Genomic DNA, 25,774 nt, shown 5'->3' on the forward strand with positions numbered 1-25,774 from the left:
TAGAGTTTAATCCATTGAATGACAAATAAACTTATCACCTCATTCAACTCTCCCATTGAACTCACAATTATTAGTCTACAAGGTTCTAGAAGGTTGTTTTTTTTTTTTTTTCTTTCTTGTACTATAGAGTGTAAGTTGGTTTCTTTTGTTCCGGTTCTAAATAAAAGAACATTTCAACCTAACACACACATCTGTGTTGTGTTTGAAAGTATCGTTTTTAATACTTTGTAAGTTTTTTCTATTGTCTTTGTTATGATCAAACTCCACTTGTTCAAAGTTTTGATTCACGTTTCTTCCAAGCTGTTTAAAGTAAGTTTAGATCTACAAGAGTAGTTAAGTTTAAATCCATGATTATAAACATCAAGCTTACCTTACATGTAAACATACCTGATTGCATAAAAGTATACAAAATAGCCATGATCTTTACAACATCACAAAACATGTACAGTGGAACATGAATTGAACATAAGGACTCATGATACTTTTAAAACCACCAATTATAGAGATAGATATATTACCAATCTATTTCTCTATTTTCTTCGATAAGTTTGAAACCATTTCCTGAATTAATCACACAAGAATTGAAGATTAGATATCATCAAGATTTATGATCATACACAAGATATCCATGAATTGACGCACCAATTATTGTAAAAATCTATGCTTTGGTTACACTTCAGGTTTTTCGCCACAGACCGTTAACCTAACTTTCATTTTCAAGAAAATAACAACCTATTTTTCATTTGTTACAGATTATGGCAATGCTATTCTATTTTGTACCCATAACAACAATGTACTTACATTTCGCTACCAATATAGGTCATGCAGTTTTATATGTTAAGTGTTAACACATTGCTATTGCCCGTAAAGAGATACAAATATGATGCTATCATGGGCAAGGAAATGCATATACGTTGTACTTTATGTATAAAGAAAAATAAACTGCTATTATGAGTAAAGAAATGCAAGTTCATTGCTAGTACGGATACAAAGTAAAGTACAACAGATTGCTATTACCTATAATTTTACCTCTCTTTTTTATTATTTAGGAGGATAACATATCACTCTTAGAAAGATAAACAGCAATTTCATAATATTTAGCATGCATGAAGATGAGTGCGACCCAAGTGTATCAATTTTTGACATTTTTACAATGGTGGAAGGATCGGCAAAAATTATACCTTACTCTTTGTATGATGTCACGAGATGTGCTTGCAATACCAGTTTCTAGGGCTGCTTTGGAGTCCACTTTTAGCATAGAAGGTCGTGTTCTTGATCCATTTTGCAATAATTTAAGAGAAGCTGTTATATGTGCCCAAGATTGGTTCCACGTTTCAGAAGGACCTGGATTGTCATTCTTCAATTGGAAGAAATGAAGGACAATAAGTTTTTATTATAACTATTTAGTATTTCTTTTGTTAATTACATGCATATATCATATTAATTAATACAAATGTATTACTGTTTCAAATAGTAGGCCTGAAGGATTCAGGCCTAACTTTTTTAAAAATTCCTTCATTTATCTTTTCATTTCATTTACCCAAGTGTGCTGTAATTTTCTCAAAAACATCATTTATATAGTCATCAATTAATGGGAAAAAGAGAAACAATGCATGTGTAGATTTCGTCCGGACAAAAAGGAAAATAAAAGAAAAGGCCATGCTAAACGTGATGATGCTTCATAACTCGAACATTATGAACATTGAAGCAAAGCCGTATACATATAAACAACAAATTTAGCTTCATTTACTTGTAAATGAGATAGAGGATACCTTGTTTGCAAAAATATTCGATAGGTTAATTCGGTGTTTGATTTCTGATTCTGGCAGGTTGTTGGAAATACACCCGGAGAGATTCTTCCTTTTAACGGGATAATCCTTTGGATTGAAAGAAAATCGAGAGCGACTGAAAATGAAGACTATAACAATAAAAAGAATAGAAAAACAAAGAGCTTTGACGTAAGAGTATGGAGATTTTGAGAAGACATACGTATCCATATTTCGTTCACGTGTGGAGTGTGAAAATGTGTTGCCTGGATACATTGATTGCCTGATCCTAGAATCCATTCCAGGAGCTTATTAGGAATCCATATAGAGGACACTTTTTGAACAACTATATCATAAAAACTGGAAAAATATGGAAATTCAAGCTACTATAGAACATCAAACATTTGATATATAATAAGAAATGCAAGAAATAGCAACTCCGTTCACTTATTTGTGTATGATAGTATCCTTCTTATTTTTTTTTTCTATTATAGCATTATACTTTGAGTTTGTTTCTTTTTAGGACATACTTTTAAAAATCTAGATTATTACAGCAGTAAAAATGGCTTTGTATTTGAATGAAATTTCCATAATCAGCCAGTAGATTTTTCAAAGTAAAATGACATAATAGGAAGAAATAAAAAGTATATAATGATATAATAAACAAAAATAAATGCACGTACATTGCATTTTCTGGCATCTAACCCGATATAATATGGGCATCAACTACCAAGATATATGCAATAAGGTTACTTGAACACACAAGGTAGATTGAGCAAGGTTAATAACCGAACAATCATCATGTGGACAAAAATAGTTGTATAATAACGTGTGCCAAAATTCTAAATCTAGAAACCCCAAAATGCCCTTGAAAGCCGAAAGGGGTCTTACCTTCTAAGTTCATAGTCTTGCATGATTGGCACTGGAGTGGTCTTGGAGAAGAGCAAACTGTGGTGACTAATACCAGCAATACCAAGAGATTCCAAAAACTTTATGTGAACTGAGAGAGATGAATCCCTATAATAATGAATATCAATAAAATGGTTAATTTAATGTAGACCGAAAGCCAGGTATCATGTTTATCTAATAATGAGATGATCATAAGTAACTTAGAATTTGTTTCTTTTTTACTTAACAGTCTAATAGGGAAAGTAGGGAAATGAGGCTTTCCCCATAAAGTCCGAACTTTTTTTAAATTATGCCCTCATTTATTTTTTACATCCATTTCCCCAAGTATGCCATCATTTTTTCCAAACAACTTTTACAGATCATTTATCCAGGAAACACTTGGGAAAAAACAAGGTCTTAATGTCCATAGTTTTGCAGAAAGCATATAAGATAGTAAATGAAAATTTTCTTCTACAAAAGATCAAAAAACTAATAATTTATATCATGCTAGTGAACATATTTCAAATGAAGGGTTAAAGGAATTACAAACATTTTGTGTTCAGAATCATGCTCTTTATGTAACTGTTGCTGAGTTAGAGAAACATCAAAACCCTGCTCCGGGAGACTGAAAAGCTCCTTAAGATCCTGAGATATCAAGCACATGTGAGTATTGTTTCCCATTGATTAATTATTAAGTGAAGTAAAATAAGAATAATGTCCAACTTTCCAGTACTCACCCAATAATCGAAATAGCGAATTTGCTCTTTGTCTTCGGTAGCACTTTTGAATAGACCCCCTTTGTATATCTGTGTCATTAAATTTAAGCAATAATTAAGCTATATGCCACATGTGTAAGAACTCAAAGATCAGATGATGTTTAACCTGTTTTATGTATATCTTTTCTTCAATGGTACCACAAGTCATCAAACAGTATACAATAACATCCTTCTTCTGTCCAATACGATATGCACGATCAACACTTTGATTATCAGTACTGCAATAATTATTAATAAATAAAAATGTCACTGGATTTTATATATAGCATGCATGTTTATGGGATTTATAGAGCTTCTAATAAGAAGTTAAGAACTATTTCTTTTCTTTTCTCATTAAGTGTGTCTGGTGAATGGCTAAATGAAGTTTAAAAAAATATTTGAATTACTAACATCACACTTGGCGAAATGGATGAAAGACATAGATGAGGGATTTTTTTAAAAAAAAGTTAGGACTTAATGAAAAAGAAGCCTCATTTCTATGGCTTTTTGTGTTGGGTTGTTCTTCTGCATTAGGTAAAAAAGAAACAACCATATACAACTTACCGGATTAATTATTGCTTTCATTAAATCAAAAAGAAACAACACCTTAATCCGGATTATTTCAAAGCTAATATATAGCCAGAATAACATTCATCACAATCTAAGTAGAAGAGCAACCTTGGATTCCAATCTGGATCAACCACAATGACCCGATCCGCCTTTGTTAGGGTAAGACCCAAACCACCAACTCGTGTAGTCAAAAGAAATATCGGAGCTCCAACACCCTCTTGAAAATCCTGTTATCGATACACATAATATTTGTATTGAATAAAATATATTAAAGGAGTCACTACAAGAGAAAAACTTACATGGACAATCTTTAATCTTTCACTATCTTTGGTAGTACCATCCATCCGTAAGAACTTGTAACCTTTGGCATTAAGAGCATCCTAAAAAAAATAAAAAAATAAAACAATATCTGCTTAAAACCCTGCAAGGTATAGATAACAGCATTTCTACATAATAAGAATAACAAAATTGCAATCTATGTGAGCATGCTACTTCTTAGATATAAGAGAAGGCATTGAAACAAACCTGAATAAGATTAAGCAATATGCGAGTCTGGGAAAAGATAAGAACTTTATGGCCTTCCGGAATAAGATTACCCTGTAATAGAATAAAAAAATCACATTGTACATGATGCTATAAAATACACATTCAACTAATTAAGCTATTGTTTTTTTGGAGACATGACAACTTAAAGCAAAAAGAACAACTTAATGTACAAAATCTTTTCTTGTTACATGCCCACCTTTTGTGCAAATTTTCCGTTGTTAACATGATCTTTCAAATATTTCCATAACATCATTTATCCATAACAATACTTGATTGATGAAAATAAAAGAAACAAAACCTAAGGGCATGTAATGTTCTAACCAGCAAAGACATAATAAATGAGATCTTGCATGAGAGGATGTCATGATTTTCCCCAGTGTCATATCTCTCTGCAGCATCCGCATGATCTTCTGGATTTAGCACTGATTTCAATCCTTTTAGTACATCTTTAACCTCTCTCTTTGTTAAGAGAAGTGGATGATCACATATCTTTTTCAATATCTACTTCCAAAAAACGACATATGTCAAGAATAAACATTAACCAAAACGATAATCTATATATTAATGTTATGTACGTAAGCATAAACATTAATCTAGCAAAATAGAAGTAGAAGGTAAACCAACTACAATACCGAGACAGCAGCCAAAGGTGAACCGATCTCACGATTCAAAAAGGCTTCATATAATTGGCGCTGCAGCCAAAAAGAGATGGACATATCACATGAATGTAACATATGTCTTTTAAAACTTATTCATTAATTAAACAAGTAAAAGAAAGCATATCTTATAGTGAAAAACCCTTATAGTCAATACCTGGAAACCCGACAATCTTAACCACACAGTTATCTCATTCTTTTTAGAAAGTTTAGCAGTGTTTGTAGCATCATCATCACGAAACACCTCGCTTTTTAAACGTCGGAGAAAATAGGGCTGAATGCAATTTCTTAAATCCTGTTTGTAAGTTTGGATGAATTTCAGAAAGACAAAAACTATGATCCATATAGAACCAGATTTTAAATTTTTATAGTTTCAACCATATCAAATTAATTATTGCCATGATATCTAGGGAACTATAACCTTTGCAGCAACTGAACCCCTGCGCTTATTTTCATCAGATGCTTTTTTGTAATTTCCCCGACGGATTTCCAACTCATATTTATGCTTAAAACTGAAAAGAATATAGTGAAATAACATAAAAATAAGAATAAAGAAAATAACAACAAGCAACTGAAACCATAACTGAAAACCAACCATATCTTGTCACCCAAAAGCCCTGGACAACAGAAGTTAAACAAAGCCCACAGTTCCTAAATTACAAAGCAAATGATTAATAAAATGGATTTGGATATAAATTATTGTGTAATTCATAATCAATTAATAGTTTAATAAAAATGTATACGTACCTTTAGATTATTTTGCAGCAGGGTGCCACTCATTATTATACGATGACCACAAGGTATCTTAAGCAAACTTTGAGCCCTTTGTGTACTAGGATTCTTTATGAGATGTCCCTACATTAAGATATTTAATATAACAAATGATCTTCATGTTCATGAGAAATCAAACAATGTCTATTGCAAAATCTTTCTAAAATGAAGCAAAATAACACCCACGATAAACAACCATTTATTAAGAAAAACACCCTTATTGCAAGCATAAAATATACCTCATCAAGAATCATGTAATCCCAGGTAATAGCATCCTCCTCCATCTTTTCATGTTCTCCAGATAAAGACTTGATATTATTACGAACAATATCATAAGTTGTGAGAAGAATAGCGTTACCCTACATAAAAAAATCATGAAAAATCACAATTAGACCACCAGTATGCATCAACTTCAACTGAATACTAGTAAATGTTTTATATATGCATCTTAATTTGAGTTGAAAACATCAAGTCAAAGACTACCCGGAGTATATGTTGGAGCTGATATTGTTGAGCTTCTGCACAAGTCCCAAAGAATCGGAAAAGTAAAAAAATAAACTAATGGGCACTAAAGTGCAAAACTATAAGCAAAAGATGTAAAGAAAAAGGCATAGAACCGGTTAATTAATCAAACAAACTCACACTCCTGTCTTCTCTGAAAGACCAACCACACCTAGTTCTTTCATCCAATGGGGTTGTAATGTCTTGGGAGCAATTATCAATACCCTCTTTATCAAGTTTGAGTGGAATAGCCCCGACAAAAAGCTACATATCTGAAATAACACAAAAGATTAATTAGAGTCATTGATCTACCTTATATATAGTGAATTAAATTAGTTCTGCACTATGTTATAAATCTGTCTATTGAGTGAAAACAAAACAAGATGAACCATATAGAAAAGAGGACACACAAATGCATACCTGCATGGTCTTCCCAAGGCCCATGTCATCCCCCAAAATACCACCTTTCCCTTTACAATGAAGAGACCAAAGCCACTTCAAACCTTCACGCTGATGAGGGTATAACATGTTTGCAATCTTACTAGGTAACAAAAAATCGAACTTGGGATCACTAAGAGAAAATGGTAATTCGTCTCCTGAAGTGGAATTATTTATGTCATTGTTCGATATTTGAAACTCTGGAAAAGTATTTTCATTAACAACTTTTGGATTACTACTAAAGATTCCACCCGGCTTCTGTTGATTGAACTTTTCATTTATAACCGAATCAGAGGAATTTGGAAGCTGTTTGATGGGGTGTCTTCCCTTTTCTATTGATAGAATCTTAAGCCTTGACATTATATTGCTAATTTTATCACCATCATCGTATTTGTTCCCATCATTGTTTACAGGAGTGGGGGAGTCAAATTCAGAACCTGCAACTGAGATATGATCAGAATCAACCTCATGATATTTGTCGTCTTCTTCTTCACCATCTTTGACCACAAGTTTGCAGAACCTCAGGCGTTCATTTACTTCAACTTTCTGATGTTTTCCCATGGCTATAATATTATCACAAATGTATACTCTAAAACCCTGAAAACCAAAAAAGATTCATATATACATTACAAGGGATGGAAAGAAAATGGATTACCATTGCTCTGAAAGAGAGGCACTATTTTCACATTGCTCAGGCATTGGGAGTTCATATATTCAATGGGGTTTCCTCTGCCTCATCGCAAAAAAAGCAGCAAGATTGTATAAGCCACAAAATGACATAAAAGATTACCATTTTAAATGTAAGTTGCCTAAAATCCAAGATTAACTTCAAGCACGTTTTTTTAAATTTAAAGGACTAAGATCTGTTCCTTGAGTTTTTTTTTTCTTCATTCAACATGCAGTTATCAGTTTATACAAAATAGGTACAATCAAGACCTAAGGAAACTCCTAGAAGGTATTATATTCAAATATTCACACCCATAATTGGACATAAAATAAAGTGAAGGTAAATATATAATTAAGGCAAGTTTGAGAGAATCATGGATGTCAATCAAGCGTAGATTGTTTCTAAACACGCATGAGAAAGCCATACGAAGAAACCTGTGTCGAGAGAAAGACCAACAGCCCAAAATATTGCTAGAGATTAAGATGAACGCGTCCAAAATATTACTACTGTGTCTGTTGTGCAATCTAGTGACTTACCAACACTGTTCATTTACAAGTATATTAATGTTCTTCTCAAATTATGTATTTCAAGGAAAAAAAGCGTTGTACATATCTTGCATTCTTAAATCCTAAATTTACAATATTACATTTTACACATATTATCGCTGGTTTCAAGCTTAAAGCTCAATAATATGTTTGATTACATAAAAATAGAGCAGAACGCTAGAACTACTGTACATGTGTGTGTGTGTCTGTGAGAGAGAGAGAGAGAGAGAGAGAGAGAGAGAGAGAGAGGAACCAGAACCGATGATCTCGAGCTCATCATAGCAGGCACTATTTTCACCATCATCAGCTCGTTCGACAGACAAACCTTTATCGTCATTCATGATCTTTGTGTGGGTGATTGTTGATGCCTTTCAGATAGTAGCAAGCTAACGTAAACAATCATATGTCAAACTAGGATTTAGAAACTTCCAAAATTCCCACAAAAAATCTCTAGATAATTATATATAAAGTTTAATTAATAGTGATAAAGAAACGATGATATACATAAACATACCAGATGTTGTGGAATGAGAAGGGGTGACGAAGCGATTGTGAAGCTGATTCAAACTCATTGGCTTCTTGGAGAATGCACCAGCCATCCCTCTCTCCTATATGTGTGTAGCTTCATGGGTATAGCAAGAGATGACCTTTCAATAGTATCTAATAGTCAAATTACGTCAGCTTCTTCTTTATTCACTGGCATCATTTTTTTTGGTTGGTTGAAAAAACACTCAATTTTACCTAGGCCCTAATTAAATTTTAAGATATTTTTATTAGTCCAAATTGCATTAATTTTTGAAAAAAATTATAACTAGTAGATTTACTTCTTATAAAAGTATTAATTTTTGAAAAAACTTAAGAGTAAATTACACGAATAGTCCCTATGGTTTGGGGTAATTTGCGTGTTTGGTCCCTAACTTACTTTTTTAACTCAAAAGGTTTCTATTGTTGTTTTTGTTACGCGTTTGGTCCCTACTGCTTGTTTTTGTTACGCGTTTGGTCTCTACTGTTTGTTTTTGTTACGCGCTTGGTCCCTGTCTTATCTAAAAAAACTATTATTTAAATACGAAAAAATTGTGGGGTAGGTAAGGTAAGGTGAGGGGGTGGGTTTGGGGGTGTGTTTATTTAATATAAATTAAAAAATCAATGTCAAAATAGTCTTTTTAGGTAAGATAGGGACCAAACACGTAACAAAAACAAACAATATGGACCTTCCGAGTTAAAAAAAGAAGTTAGGGACCAAATGTACAAATTACACTAAACCATAGGGACCATTCGTGTAATTTACTCAAAAACTTATTATAACTAGTTAAATATAAATTTACTTTTTATAAAAATATCAATGAGGGTGTGTGTTATTAGCATACTCCTAACAAGTATTCACACCCACCGTCATAACTATCTTTTTGATATGATAGTTTAAGTATTTCATATTTATTTAAATGTTTTTGATTAACCCTCTAAATGGTGTTTGAGATTATTTTTTTTAAGGTTAAAGACTTTTTGATTAGTGACTTTTTTTAAAAGAAATTTTTTAAAATGTATTTGTATTTGTTTTTAGGATAAAAACCAACTTTTTAATTAAAATTTCAAAAGTTACAAAAAGACAGAATTTGTGACTTTTGAAAACCCAATTTTTCCTTCTATATAAAAGGTTATTTTAAAATATCTTTTTCCTTAGCCAAATATCTTTGGCAGTTTTTTGATTTTTTTTAAAAGTTAAATTCAAAAGTTTTTTAAAAACAATCTCAAACACCCTCTTAATTCATATAAATGTTTCAAATTGCACCCACTTTGTTTTATATAAATTTTTTTAATTATTTATTTTTTTTAATGTTTATTATGTACATATATTTATCATTTATTTAAATAGTTTCAAATTAGCTTTTATGTTTTTAAATTTATTATATATTTATATAAAGTATAAACACAACATGTTTTTAAAATGTTATTTTTATCGAAAATTTATTTTAATTATATCAAAATTCATAATTTTTTTTCTCTATAAATAGACATTCATGTTAATTATAATTTTGAGATAAAATAAAAAAAAAATTTAGAGTTTCAGCTATCGTTATTCATAAGTGAATAAAAGCATATCAGATTTTTATTACAGTTTTACAATTTAAGTATCGTTTATATATTAATATAACACGTTATAAATTTTTCTTACCTAAAATATATTTTTTACATCATCTTTCGTCACATGTTATATTTATATATGAATAGAACGTTTATTAGCTATCGTCATATGTTATATTCATATATTAATAAAACATTTATAAAATTTTTGCTACAGTTCATTTGTTATTCATATATAAATAAGTAGTATATTAAAAAAAGATGAAGTGTTTTGAAATTTTGAACTAATTATTCATATAAGAATAACAAATGAACTGTAACAAAAATGTGATAGATGTGTTCTTCGTATATTAGTATAATGTATAAGAAAAGTCAATACACGTTTTATTCATATGTGAATATAACATGTGACGAGAGTTGATGTAAGCAGTAAATAGTTTATTATATGTTATATTTATATATAAATGATACTTAATCTGTAAAAAAATTAATCATATTTTTATTCATAAGTGAATAACGAATATAATGTACTAAAAATCTAACGCATTTTTTTCATAACGATAGTTGAAAAAGTAAAAAATATATATAAATTTTTTATTTTATCTTAAAACTATATCAATATGGATGTCTATTTGTAGAGAATAAAAAATTATTAATTTTGGTATATTTAAAATCATTTTTCGATAAAAATAGCTTTTTAAAAATTAAAAAAAAAACTATGTTTTTTGTATATATTAAGGTAATGATTAACATAGTTTAAGGAAACATGTTTTGTTGGAAAACATATGTGGATTCCTTTCCCTTTACCGCTAGTACAACGGAGGCTTTTGCGGCAAAATAAATGAGTGACAGAGAATGATTACCCCATTCTCAACCTTTTTTATTTTCTCAATTGAACTGACCTCTTATATATATATATATATATATATATATATATATATATATATATATATATATATATATATACACACACACACACACACACTAGGTTAGAGACACATAGAAACCACAGATTTGTGTCCATATTTTTTAACTCAGAAAGTCTTTGATGTTTGTTTTTGTTACTTGCTTGATCTTTGTCTTACCTAAAAGGACTATTATGTCCATATATTAATAAAGTAAAATAGTCTTTTTACGTAAGATAATGTGAGGTGGGGGTGGGGGTTGGGATTGGGGGTGTGTTTCTTTAAATAAATTAAAAAATCAAGGGTAAACTAGTCTTTTTAGGTAAGACATGGACCAAATGCGCAACAAAAACAAACAGTATGGACCTTCCGAGTTAAAAAAAATAAGTTAGGGACCAAATGCGCGAATTACCCCAAACCATAGGGACCATTCGTCTAATTTACTCGATAGACAATGAAAGTAGATTGAGAAATAAAAATAATTAAAAATTCTAATACTAAACAATATTGAAGTATGATTGTTAATATAAGATAATATTGTACTTTAATAAATTAGACTTAAATGATTTATAATTTTAGTATGTTTTTCTTTTTAAATAAAAGATGGTTAAAATGATTGAGAGATTATATATATATATATATATATATATATATATATATATATATATATATATATAACAAAAAACCCTAAAAATCATAAAAATACATAAAAAAAAAAATACTTAGTGTAACACCCAAAATCAGAAAGGCCAAGAAAGGAAAGAAAACCCTAAGTTAAAGGGTCAACTCGTCGAGTCCAGAGAGGAACTCGACGAGTCGGAGCGGGATCCGGGGGATCGATTAAGTAACCGACTCGGCGAGTCAGCTAAGGGGACTCAGCGAGTCTGGTCTGAACGAGGAAAACCCTAAATCCGAGACTTGGAGCCTATTTAAACGTCTCATTCTCTTCCCTAGGGTTCCTTTACTGCCTCTCTAACCTAGAACACCAAACCCTAGCCACCATATCCGTTTTTGGGCTAATTCTTGCCTTGAAGAGTGCATTAAAGCTTGGAGAAGGAAGAAGGATCTTCGAGGTGCAAGAAGGGGCTATAGATCCGGGATTGGGAAGACATTTCAGAGCATTTGGAGGTAGTAAACTAGTACTTGGACGCCTTTGCATCTAGATCTATCTTGGCTATGAGTTTTAGGGCTTTTATGCCATGTCCTTGAATCATTTTGAGTTGGAGCCCAAATCTGAAGTTGCTATTTCAAATCTAAGTGTATTCTGGCCTAGAGAGTCATAAAGTATCAGTCTTGAGGGTGTAGGTGAAGCATGGTTGTCTTAAACCCGAGTATGAAGTGTTTTGAGCCTAGATCTCCTTAGCTACACGTAAAGTTTGCAACTTTACGTGAGGAATAGGCCTTGGAAGAGTGAATCTATAGTTTGGAGTCCCTGCATGATTCAAAAAGCTTCTGAATGTATGAAGGACTGAATAGACTCGACGAGTCCTTCGAGTGGACTCGGCGAGTAGCATGAAGAATCGTTCGGCGGTCGACTGATGATAAACGATTAATCGGAGTAGGCAGGGATTAATCGGGGACCCTTAATTATTAGTAAAATTATTTAAAAAATTAATATTCCCTAAAAAACTAGGTATTTGAAATTTTAAAATTTTAAAAATTTAAAATTTTGAAAATTTAAGTTTAATATTTTAAAATTTGAAAGCTTAAAATTTGAAATTTTAAAATTTTGGTGTAATATTTGAAAATTAAAATTTTCTGAAATTTCTAAAAAATTCTTGTCTATAACTGTCGAGACCGCTAAGAGCCGCCAAGGACCGCTAAGGCCGACTTTGACCAATTTTGACCAATTTCCGTCAAGCACCTAATCGTAATCGGTATAAGGCAGTTAAACGATTAATCACTGATTAATCGGCCACCAAGGTCGATTTCTGCAACACTGATATATATATATATATATATATATATATATATATATATATATATATATATATATAGAGAGAGAGAGAGAGAGAGAGAGAGAGAGAGAGAGAGAGAGTTTCATATATAGCTCACAATTATTGTGTGAATATATGACCAAGTGTGATCCAATCATTTCATAGGGGTTACATAATAACTTTATTAACTGAATTAATTATTTTTAAATTAAAACTATGTAATTATGGAATATAATTTTATTTAATCCCCTATAATTATGGCTAGATATCATCACCAAAAAATTCTACTATCTTGAACCTTCAAACCATCGTTTCTCTTCCACCACCGAGATATACTCACACACCACCGACCATTAACACCACAGCCACCATTGAACTTCAACCAACTACCAACATCATGTATCGAATCGCCGCGTACACCATCCAACCACCATCGGCCGCTCTTCACGTACCATACCTTTCTTCTTCACCAAGGCCCTCCCTTTATCACATAACGCTCGTAACTACCACTATCATCTCGCACAACAATAACCATCATCATCAGGATTAGAGTTGATCTTACATTGCACCAAATTTTGAATAAAATATGTACTAGAGAAGGAACACAAGTATTTTGTTTACTTTTTCGTTGATGTAATTCAAATCACCGACTCATGCTTATATCATAAACAATGCGTCACCCATATATATTATCCTTTATGCGGTCGTAAATTTTCCTCAAAATCGGCTATAGCCTATAAGTAGCATTATCGTCAATCATCATTGTTGATCATGTTCTTCCCTTCTGCTTCACAAGTATGTATCACTACTTTTATGGATGCTTTATTTTCTTGCCCATTTATAAGTATAAAAAATTTCCATGAACGTGTTTTATTCTTCTTTGTCTAACTTCTGCCTATTTTTTATTATGATATTCGTACCGAGCAAACAAAAAATTGTCATGAATATATATATATATATATATATATATATATATATATATATATATATATATATATTAATTCCTCTATTCATATTCAGCAAACAAAAAATTGATTAGGGTGGGTTTTTTATTATTGGTATTTTTGAGAATTATTGTTGACATGTTTGTATTTTGGTTACCAGTTCTACCATTTTTTTTTATCAGTGTTGCTATTAAAATCGTATTCGTATCCAAAAAAACTATGAAAGTTTTGTCACTCAGAATACAGCTAGTCCTTGTAGATAACAATCCTCAAATTCACTCTAATCCCGTTAATCTGAGCACACAACTCACTCAACTGACAATCCTTCCGGTACTCCCCGAGTACTTATGTTGGACATCCTAGGGGTTCTCCCCCCTTTTCCTTACGCGTTTACTGGCCTTCCCAAGGCAACGTTTCACTACTAACCAACTCCTCTACCAATGTGAATGACATATCCTTCACGGTATCCATTACTCCAGCCAATACCAGAGTTGGTCATTACTATAGATACATACTGAATACTGATGGATTTTAAGCATTCTAACAATTCCTAAGTGTACATGCAACCCTAATAACCTTGGATCTATGTTTGTCTAATTATCATGCAAAGTTGAATTCCAAGGTTATATTCCTATCTAGCATACACGGGGAACAATTTTTAGCTTGAATGAAAGATAGAATAACTTACCTTGTTGTTGCTTATGATCCTTGAAACCTTGTGAGCCTAGCACCCCAAGTGTGATGCCTCAAATGCTTCACACAACACCAAATGCTTTTGGAATGACTTTAGAGAGAATATACACTTCTAAAATCGGCCTAGCCCTTTTGTTTCATATGTGTATCCGATTTTGGTGGAGAATATGTTCTTTATATAGTGTTGACACTTCTAGGGTTACACCATGTAAACCCTAATGTGTCATGACTCTTCATTTCCATGACCCATGAGTTTGTAACTCCCATGGAGCATCCTATGGGTGGAACCCAACTTGATAATCCATGGAGCCTCTTAGCCCACTAATACCTTACGGCTCAGTGCTTGAAAAGGATTCCCAATCCTTCCTATTATCCACTGACCGATCTGCTGAACACCCCAAGCTTACCACAACTAGGGATCTAACTAATCTATCCCCAAAAAACACCTTCATGAAACTAGTGAGACACTACCGAGTCTCGTGCATACATGCTACAGTTACTGCATCCGAAGTAACCTGCTCTACAGGGGACGTCCTCAACTATCATTTTAAAATCCAAGGCATGCAGATGGCATATAACTCAATCACAAGCAAGCCACAAAATTCTGAAATATCATTATCCTTATTGATGCAGAACCATAACAATATAATCATGAGTAAAAGTTAACAAGGGAACAAAAGATACACACCTGCAACGCCCGGTGCTGCTCGCATCTCCATGGTAGACAACTGAAAATCCCTTCCTCCCACCGCAGGCGCTTCTGCTCGGCCCTGACGGGCGTCAGTGATCCTCAAAGTCACAGGGGCAGGTGCTATCACCTGTACTGCGAGAACTAGACTCGGACATTAGGCCTTCTTGTGGCCCCGCTGACTGCAATGAAAACATATTAGGTCTTATCCCTGAGTGGTGGCAATAGTACAATATCTGCTAAAATGATCAGTCCGGCCGCACTTAAAGCAGCCAGAATCCCCACCACTACCACTCCTACATGCACCCTCGTGCGTCCTGCCACACTTCCCGCATCGACTGCGGCTCTGATAATCCCTCGATCTCGAATCTGACCCCTTGGGCCTTTTGCCCGAACCTGTGGCTACCTGAATCTCATCCAGCTTTCTTTTCATGATCTGCTCCAGATCAATCTCCCTCTCTCTGGCCCGAGAAATCATGTCCTCCAACGTCTTGCAGCTGGACCTGCTCACAAACTCCCTGATGTCACTCCTCAGCATCTCGTCATATCGGTCCTTCTTCATCTCCTCATCCGAGACATACTATGGAACAAGAAGAGCCCTCTCTGAGCTTGGAAGTGATTTCCGCCACAATCTCAGTCGTTTGCTGAAGATCCTGGAACTCCTGTGCCAACTGCTGCACCTCAATAATTGGTGCAGACTCAGCCCTAAACCTGGTCGAGAAATCACTCCATGTCATCGCGTCCAACGCAGCATCATCACCAATGGCATGTCCAACCTCCTCCCACCAATCTCGTGCTTTGTCCTTCAGAAGACAGGAGGCAAGTCGGACCTTGTCCCCCTCGAGACACCGGCTCGTACGAAAAGCGTTGGCAACATCAGCCAACCATCTACTGCTAACAATGGGGTCCCTAGCCCCATGATAATCTGGAGCTCCTCAGGATCTGAACTCCCGGAATGTTAAGGTACGCGCCCCCATCAAAGCCATCATCTCTGCGTGAAAGGCTCCCAGCCTCTCGTCCAAAATCTCTAGTATACCCTCCTTGACCGTGCCAAAGATCACAGGAGTCTGGTCAAAGATACTGGGTGTGATCTCAGCTGATACGAACTCTCTCATCCGCTCCTCAACCTGCTGGGTCCTTGAACCCGAGCCTGATCCCTCTCCGCCGCCTGATCCGCCCACTGGTCTCTCGCGCAATGTCACCATGCTGAAAACATATCACAATAAATATCAAAATACACACCACTACTGTGGGATCACACATACACAAACTACAAGTTTCCCGGTTTCATCTCGGCCTTTCTTGAATCGAGTACGGATCCTCTGCTTTCAGTAGTACGGGCCCATACTACCTTCCACATCTATCCGTACTTTCCTCAAGAACTGCTTCGACTCCATCAGGTCCCTTTTACTACTACTACTACTGCTCCCAATACTAAACTCATCCTAGGCTTACCCTAGGGAAATCTCCGACCCGACCAGTCCTCAGCTACTGAAGGTCTCCTCGTGATGCCAATTAGCCATCACCTGAATACCATCACATGTAACGAGGCTTGGATAATCTTCGAGTAAGGGACTCATCCCTACAACGGTTAGACTCATACAAGAGCTGCACAATAGGGTCAAATCCAATACTATAAGATTATTCAGCCCTGATTACATGTGACTTATTGTATCCACCTAACAGCTAACTCCCATCACTCAGAATCCCACAAAGCACAAAGCAAGCAACATTCAAACAAGGAAAATCTAATCATAACATAATCAAGCAATCATATTCACATATCAAGAATCCGTACTAGCATGCGACATAAGCTCATATACTCAAGCATAACCTAAACAGGTTATCCTACTACTGTCTAACCAATACTATCATGCAACTCAAAAGCACATATAGCAGGCACATAAGGCATCCTCTCTAGATCCTTAGTCCTAATCTAGCATCTTGTTCTACTAACTGATAATCATAACATAACTTGTATGGGTATTTTGGAAGAACTTACTTAAGCTCGGCTGATTGCATGCACCACACTCTTTTCTCTTTTCGAAGTTCTTTTCTTTCTAAAATTCATTTCTCTTTTTCTAAAACTCTTTTTCTTTTCTCAAAAAAATTTGTCTTAACGAAAATTGATTTTCATTTCAAAATTTCTAAACCAATTCCTCAGTTTGAGTCCAGACACTCCCGAAAGTATGTCCGAATCCCTCAAACCAAGTCTCTGATACCAATTTGTAACGACCCAAAAATCATAACTAAAAATTTCTTTTTAAAACATTACTAAAACCATATTTATAAAACCATAACATGAGTCATATCATAAATTTGAAGTATCAATTCAAAACATGTTCTCATTATCAGAGTAAACATCCCATGCTGACTAACTATGGTGTGTGCCATGCGATCACCCTGAGCTCTTCCCTCCGCCATCAGAAGTACCTAAAACCAAAACTACAAACTGTAAGCACGAAGCTTAGTGAGTTCCCCAACCTACCACATACCATGCACACAATCGCATACTGCGAATACTGGGCCTCACCCTCTACCTCGAGCCCCGCCCGCTACAACAGGCCCCGCCTGGCTTCGAGCCCTGCTCGGTGTACAAACATATGTTTCTCTTAGGCCTCGCCTGTGTCTGGGCCCCGCCCGCTAACATATACTAACATACAATCATATCATAACACATCAACTGGACATATACTACTGGATTCCTGTTCTAAGGCCTCGCCTATCTTTGGCCCCGCCCCTGCCCTGCTATTGATGGGTCATGGAACCCCGTCCACGCTCCTACTAATAGTGAGATATGGACCCAACCCACACTCACTTCCTTCCTACCTTGGGCCTCCCCCCTGCTCTGCTGCTAATGAGATATGGAACACCGTCCACACTCTGCTATTGGTGAGATACGGGACCTCGCCCACACTCACCTCCCTACCAGGCACATACATGTATCACACAGACAACAAGTATAAACTATCATGTAAACCGTTCCTTGGGCACCCACCCGCTAACATTGGACCTTTGTCCTGAATATCATACTAGCATACAGCGCCTAGGGTTAACCCCAGGGTCTTCCTACTCATAACTACATGCATGCAAGGTGTTATGAAGCCAAAACTCTTAATCCAAGCTAGAAAGAAGGTATAGGTCATGAAATGGGATTTCAGCTAGATAAAGCCAACAACTTTGAGCTTCTAAAGCTCAAGAGTATCCAGACCTGTTGTCCAAATCCATCCTCAAGGGTTTAATACTCAAATTAACGTTGGAAATGATTCAAATGTGACATAAAGGCAAGCTAGAAGGGGGATCTATAAATTGAAAGCTCAAGGTCCAGAATTTTTACCTCCTAACAGTTGCCAAGTCGATATGGAGGCTGGATCTACTCTTCCTTCATTGCTCCTTTTTTTAAAGCCTTCAAAATCCACTCCAATAGACCTTAATCTTCACCAAAAGCTCAAGAATGAAGTTGGGTAGCTAGGGTTTTGGGGTTCTGGATGAGAGAGGGTGTAATGAACCCTAGGGAAGAGAATAAGATGCTTAAAAAGGGTACTAGGTCCCGGAATTAAGGCTTTCCCAACCCAAACCAGACTCGCCGAGTCCACTCGACGAGTTGGCCACTTATTCTGTGACACGGATCCCGCTCCGACTCGTCGAGTTCTTCACTAGACTCGACGAGTTGACTCCTTTTTGACTTAGGGTTTCCTTTCCTTTCTTGGTCTTTCTGATTCTGGGTGTTACATATCTGGGTGCCTGACCTACCCCTTCGGTCCTCTCGACCCAATATTGACTAGCATACCTGGGTGCTGGCCTCCCCTTCCGTCCTCTCGACCGGATACTACCTAGCATACCCGGGTGCTGGCCTCCCCTTCGGTCCTCTCGACCGGATACTGCCTAGCATACCTGGGTGCTGGCCTCCCCTTCGGTCCTCACGAACGAATACTGGGGACTATTTCACCCCTCTACTACTACCACGTAACATGTAACACACAATCATATTCTATCTAGCATGACTGGGTATGACTACCCCCTTCGGCCCTATCGACCGGAAATCTTGGGGACTATCTCCCCTACAACTATTAGCATATAACATCATATCATACTAGCACATAACATATCAGGTAGTAGCAAATCTAGATGAATATCACAAAGAAAATCATCTAACATACGACTCCTACTGGTGGGCCAGCTTTGGTGCCTTAGACCCCCTTCTACTGGAAGGTAACTCGCCTCGAAGGGCTGACTGTTGAAAAGCTGATCGACAGATGTCTGACTGCTGCTACGGTGATCCTCCGGCTATAAATCCATAAAACACTTAATCAGACACTGATAACTACTCTTAGGGTAAAATAACTATTTTACCATTGACCAAGTGAAAGTCAAAGTCAAAGTCAACTTCCAGTTGACCTGACTCGTCGAGTTGGGCCGCCAACTCGTCGAGTCCCTATCCTTTCATCAGCCCTTCTTCACGCCCCTACTCGTCAAGTTTGGCAACGAATCGATGAGTTTTCCTTCTAAAACATCCACGAATGAACCTTCATCCGACTCGCCGAGTTGTATAAACAACTCGTCGAGTTCATCCCCATCCTATGAACTAGTCTTCCCTTGACTCGCCGAGTTGTATGAACAACCCATCGAGTTCTATGATTTCCAGGTCTATGGCTAAGTCTAAAGCGTTGGGTTACTCCCCCGGACCCCTCTAAGACAACTCTAACACTCACTGGGTTCCTTCGAACCACAACAGAAAAGGGAAATCAAGCCATGGACTCATCGAGTCCACGAATGACTCGTCGAGTCGAGAATGACCAAGTCTCATTTCTCGATTTCTGATGTACAACACTTGACCAAAAGATAGATCTAGGCTTCTAAGATCGATCTATCACGTAAAGTTACAAAATTTACGTGCATGCATGGGACTATGAGCTCAAATGGTCCTAAATGAGACTCTTAAGATGCATGGGGCTCTCTAAGGCTCCAAAATCAGACCCTTTCTGCCTTGTGACCCCTCAAAGGCCTTGGATCTGAATTCTTAGTCCCCAACCATGCTTGCACTCATGATTGGTCACCAAGAATGGCTCCTAAAAGCTCTAAATCACCCCAAAAGGGATCTAAAATATGAAAGAGCAAGGTATCATCTTTATACCTCTAAAGAAGTGCAAAGGGTGCACAAAATCGAACTCCTATGGCCTCCTCTTGATTCCTCAAGCCTTTCTCTTCCTTCTTATGTTCCAAAATCACCAAAAACCACCACAAAGGACTTAGATATTTACACAAACGATTAGTGTTTGATATGGAGAGTTCTTGAGAGCAATAGGGACGAAGGGAGGCTAAATGAGATGCTTAAATAGGGTGCAATCCCTTAAATTAGGGTTTTGTCCAGTCAGGGCCTACTCGTCAAGTCTGGCTGCCGACTCGTCGATTAAGTCATTAAACTACCGGGTCCAAGTCGCTCCTACTCGTCGAGTTGGCCATTAACTCGCCGAATTCTAGGCTAAAAAGATGAATAATACTTGAATGAAATTCATACTAGGAACCGAGTGCTACAAATCTCCCCTACTTATCTTAGACTTCGTCCTCGATGTCTGCTGCTCGGTCCTAAAAAAGCTCTGGGTAATGCTCCATCCTCTTGTCCACCGACTCACACTTCCACTCCGAGCCCTTCTAGTGCTACCATTGCACCTTTACCCGGTCAACCTTCTTGTTCCTCTAATCCTTCGACTTCCGGTCAAGGATCACCACATGCCACTCGATGTAGTTCAAGCTGCCATCAACCTGTATATCCTCTAGGGGCACCACTGTCGAGTCGTCCACCAGACACCTTTGCAGCTGGGAGATGTGGAAAGTGCCGTGGATCTGACTGAGTTCCGCTGGCAGATCCAGCCGATATGCTACCTTGCCCACCTGGGCCAAAACCCTGAAAGGCCCGATATACCTGGGGCCCAACTTGCCCCGCTTCCTGAATCGGATGACGCCTTTCCAAGGAGACACCTTCAGAAGAACCATATCCCCAACATGAAACTCCAGGTCTGAACGGCGCTTGTCGGCATAGCTTTTCTGCCAACTTTGAGCAGTTTGAAGCCTGCTCCTGACCTACTGAATTCTTTATGTCGTCTTGAGTACCACTTCGATGCTCCCCATGACCCTCTGGCCAACCTCACCCCAACATATCGGGGTCCTGCACTTCCATCCGTATAACATCTCAAAGGGAGGACGATTGATACTCATGTGGTAGCTATTGTTGTAGGAGAATTTAGCCAATGGGAGGTAAGTATCCCAGCTACCATCAAAATCTAGCACACACGCCCGCAACATATCTTCCAAAGTCTGGATGGTCCGCTCTCTCTAACCATCCATCTATGGTTGAAATGCGGTGCTAAAGTACAAAAGAGTACCCAACTAGTTGTGGAACTTCTTCCAGAACCTGGAAGTAAACCGCACATCCCTGTCGGAAATCACGGAGACTGGCACTCCATACTGAACCACCACCTCTAGAATGTAAATGTCGGCCAGCTTCTCAACTGATATACTCTCCTGGATCGGTATAAAATGGGCGCTCTTGGTCAACCAATCCACAATGACCCATATAAAATCCACTCCTTGCGCCGTCCTGGGAAGTTTGGTGATGAAGTCCATGGTAATATATTCCCATTTCCACATGGGAATATCCAGCGGCTGCATCTTGCCGTGTGGCCTCTGGTGCTCGGCCTTGACCTTCTTGCAGGTCAAGCACCGCTCCACATACCATGCTACGTCCCGCTTCAAGCAGGGCCACCAATAGTCAAGACGAAGAACCCTATACATATTCATCGCCCCGGGATGAATAGAAAACCTGGATTTGTGCGCCTCCTCCATCAATATATGACGTACGCCTCCATGATAGGGGAATCACACCCTACGGTGAAGGGTCAATAACCCTCGGCTATCATAGTCGAAGGAGGAAACCTGACCCACAATACGCTCGCTCTTCTAGTGTTCCTCCTTCATCGCCTCCTGTTGGGCCTCTCGGATCCGCTCCAATAGCGGAGCTACCAGGGTCATCCTCATACAGATACCCCTGATCGGCGCTGCCTTGTGGCTAAGCGCGTCGGCCACAACATTGGCCTTCCTCGGATGGTATAAGATCTCGCAATCATAATCCGTCACCACATGAAGCCACCGACGCTGCCTCATATTCAGATTCGGTTGGTCCATGAGATACCTTAGGCTCTTGTGGTCCGTGTAAATGGTACAACGAACCCCATAGAGGTAATGACGCCAAATCTTGAGGGCAACAAAAAAAAAAACAGCCCCCGGCTCCAAATCATGCGTCAGATAATTCGCCCCGTGAGGCTTCAGCTGTCTCGAAGCGTAGGCGATGACATGCCCCCTCTGCATCAATACCGCGCCCAAATATGAAATAGACACGTCGCAGTACACAACAAAATCCTCTACGCACTCTGGCAGGGCTAAGATTGGCGCCTCGCACAATCTCTGTCTCAGTGTCTTGAACACTGCCTGCTGTTTAGGCCCCCAGTGAAAGACTACGACCTTCTTCGTTAGCCGAGTCAAGGGCATGAATATTTGGGAGAAATCCTGGATGAATCTCTGATAGTAGCTGGCTAATCCCAGGAAACTCCGAATCTCAGATGGAGACTTCAGAACCTCCCATCTCATCACGGCCTCCACCTTGGCTGGTGCGCGCCCGCCAACCTTGCCTGGGGCGCGCCCGCCAGCCTTTCCTGGTACGCACCCGCCAGGCTTGCCTCGGGCGTGCCCGCCAGCCCCGCCCGGCGCCTCCGGGCGGCCTTGCCCAACTCCTTGCTAGTTGGGCCTGAATTAGGCTGGCCCAAGGCCTGACCTAATTCCCCTTGACCGAATTGTCCCCTATATAATGAATAGTATCTCCTCCATGGAGGATAACTCTTCCCCAAGTGGTTTAGCCGCCACTAGATCTTCCCCCATGGCTCAGCCGCCACTATACTCCGGCCGGATGGCTCAGCCGCCACCCGCCGCCTTCAGCCACCATACATCACCACCAGCACCAAGATGGTTCTCTCCATCTATGGAGGACCATCTCAGATCTTCTAGTTGATCTAACATGACCGCCGGAGTCCGCTCCCGGGGCACAGTCCCTGGGGCGGCTCTAACGCGTCTCTCTGATTGTGACTAGAAGATCTCTGCCGCAGCAGAAGACCGGAAGACTCGTCGGAGGCCGATGTCGCATCATTTGGCGCCATCCCGGATTCTAGCAAGTAGCAAAAGCCTCAGTTGCTTTCAAGCTCGTTTTTTCCTCAGATCTGATGTGTTTTCATCTCAGGTTTCTTCAGATCTGTTAATCTCTTCTATCAGTTGATCAAATCTGTTTGGTTCTTGACAAGATCTTTTTAGATTTGGCTAACCATCGTTTAGATCTCAAGATTTAGTTCATTTTCAGTTGAGCTCTCAAGATCTATTGTCGTTCTCAAGCTCAGATTTGTAGATCTGTTTTCGTCTTGAAACTTAGATCCCAAGAGCTGTTGAGTTTTTAACTCATCTGAAAAGTTATGGAGTTTGCAAAGACATTTCAGATCTATCAACGTTTTTAGCTCAGATCTCTAGATCTGTATGTTTTTGTTCACTTAATCATCTCTCAAGTTCAAAAAACACTAGTTCAGACCCGTTTTTACTTATATTTTCGGGGATAAATGAGGGCTTTTGCGAGGTTTCCTCCATTTTTGTTCATATTTTGGTGTTTTATGGAACCAACTTGAGAGTTGAAGAATTTTCTGGTAGATATTTACTTTGTTTTCAGTTTATGTTGCAAAGAAATCACCTTCAGTCTATGATTTCCTTTGCAAGACTTCTTTGAAGTTGTTTACCTGGTGTTTCTTTTCAAAAATTTAAAGAAAGAAAACGATTTTTTTTCTTCAGATTTGTTCCTTGTTCATGTTCTTGTTGAACAAGTTGAAAAGAGAACGAAAATTTATCAGATCTTCTTGGTTTTTCCAAGATCTGTCCAAGTTTGCTTCACAAATCTTTGGATATGTAGATCCATTTTGTTTTTAGTTCAAATCTATGGATGTATATGATTTTCTTCACTCAAATACTCCCCAAGCTTGCAAAAACCTACTTAGATCCGTTTTTGTTTTTTTTTATTTTGGGGGTTTGTTGAGCAATTTCAAAAGAAAAGAAATTCTTATGAGTTTGTACCTCATTTTTAGTTTATGTGTTTTCATCTCAGAAAAATGATTTTTGAAAAGAACTTCAATTCCTGGAGCATTTATTTGTACATACAGCTGTGTAGCTTGTACATTTGATAAAACACTTCAGAAAAAGAAGATAGAGAAGAAGAAGTTCATTATGGGTTCTATCCCACTCTCAGTACACATTTTATGGAAAACTCTTTAAGATTTTTTCTCATTTTCGAGTTCATATATTATGGAGAACTCATTTCATTTCCACACATGTGCAATTTGTGTAAGTTGTACATATCATTCTGATACATTTCAAAACCCACCAGAAACAAAATTTACTTCAAAACTTACCCTACCACATCAGTTACAATTTACCATGTCCGTAAAAAATCTCTATGGTAAAAAAGAAAAATACATGGGACGTAATATAAAAAAGGAAGGAAGAAAAACCATCAGTTCACCTATACAACAAGTTGTATAAAAGATATTTTACAAAATGGTCTTCGTACCCTTTGTCTCTCCCAAGACGACAAAATAAAGGGGGGATGAGAGGGTGGTCACCAACTATACCAACTACACTTATTGCATTCACTTTTAGTGGTCTCACAAATGCAAAAGATCATTACAAATAAACAAAAAAGACAAAACCTAAGGTCAGGGCCCACCAGGTCTACCGAGCACCTCCAGCGGGACCACCTTGGCCAATTCTTAATGCAAAGAAAAAAATCACAGCTGGCCTCCACGTGATGATATTCTTTAGAGGTGTATGGGCCCCACTCAGTCAAAGGAGCTGGTAGAAAAGTCAAAAGGTGGGTCCACATGGTCACCAAACACTACTACCATCGACAACCTGTCGACCGTCGGAAACAAAAGTAGCAACCGGAAGAATCTTCGACCTTGCTTTCTCGACCTTTCAATGCCAGCCGAAACTACACTATCGGTCACCATCGGATACTTCAGGCTCCGGCGAGTGGGACCTAGTCGCAATCCCCGGTGACGAACTCCAATGCCAATTGCAACCTTCATATCCTCGCTAGCTGCCACTCCGGCTACCATGTTCCTCAATCCGCTAGCAACAACCAAGGCTACACCATCGTCTCCTTGGCACTCACCTTCAGCACAGGCGGCACAAAACAATAGCACCACCAGAGGAACTACAATTCCGATCGCCCCCAACTAACCAAAAGAATCCCCGACGTCGGCCTTCGTCTCCAGATTCGATGCCAAACGCCAAAACCTGTTTCTCGATTACTCTTGCCGACTGAAACCAAAGCCACCC

At 37.8% G+C, this 25,774-nt stretch overlaps 2 protein-coding genes across 2 annotated transcripts; both read right to left on the bottom strand.

Moving 5' to 3' along the window:
* Positions 1 to 351: 351 nt before the first annotated feature.
* On the bottom strand, positions 352 to 6,564 carry LOC145096236 (protein CHROMATIN REMODELING 24-like). The gene is made up of 19 exons (XM_079033994.1): positions 6,535 to 6,564; positions 6,192 to 6,311; positions 5,929 to 6,036; positions 5,777 to 5,832; positions 5,603 to 5,693; positions 5,339 to 5,476; positions 5,158 to 5,217; positions 4,847 to 5,026; positions 4,505 to 4,576; positions 4,279 to 4,359; positions 4,088 to 4,206; positions 3,537 to 3,648; positions 3,392 to 3,460; positions 3,205 to 3,299; positions 2,658 to 2,783; positions 1,990 to 2,055; positions 1,773 to 1,905; positions 1,182 to 1,357; positions 352 to 561 (listed from the first exon to the last, which is right to left on the bottom strand). Exons 1-19 carry the CDS (start codon positions 6,562 to 6,564, stop codon positions 531 to 533), a joined length of 1,863 nt encoding a protein of 620 aa, XP_078890120.1. The 3' UTR covers positions 352 to 530.
* Positions 6,565 to 6,576: 12 nt separating this feature from the next.
* On the bottom strand, positions 6,577 to 7,481 carry LOC145094887 (chromatin-remodeling ATPase INO80-like). The gene is made up of 2 exons (XM_079032873.1): positions 6,874 to 7,481; positions 6,577 to 6,725 (listed from the first exon to the last, which is right to left on the bottom strand). Exons 1-2 carry the CDS (start codon positions 7,450 to 7,452, stop codon positions 6,591 to 6,593), a joined length of 714 nt encoding a protein of 237 aa, XP_078888999.1. The 5' UTR covers positions 7,453 to 7,481; the 3' UTR covers positions 6,577 to 6,590.
* Between the last annotated feature and the right edge of the window lie 18,293 nt (positions 7,482 to 25,774).

The sequence above is a fragment of the Lactuca serriola genome, chromosome 3 (genome assembly GCF_051521515.1).
Source record: "Lactuca serriola cultivar US96UC23 chromosome 3, Lser_US96UC23_V15, whole genome shotgun sequence".
Taxonomy (NCBI): domain Eukaryota; kingdom Viridiplantae; phylum Streptophyta; class Magnoliopsida; order Asterales; family Asteraceae; genus Lactuca; species Lactuca serriola.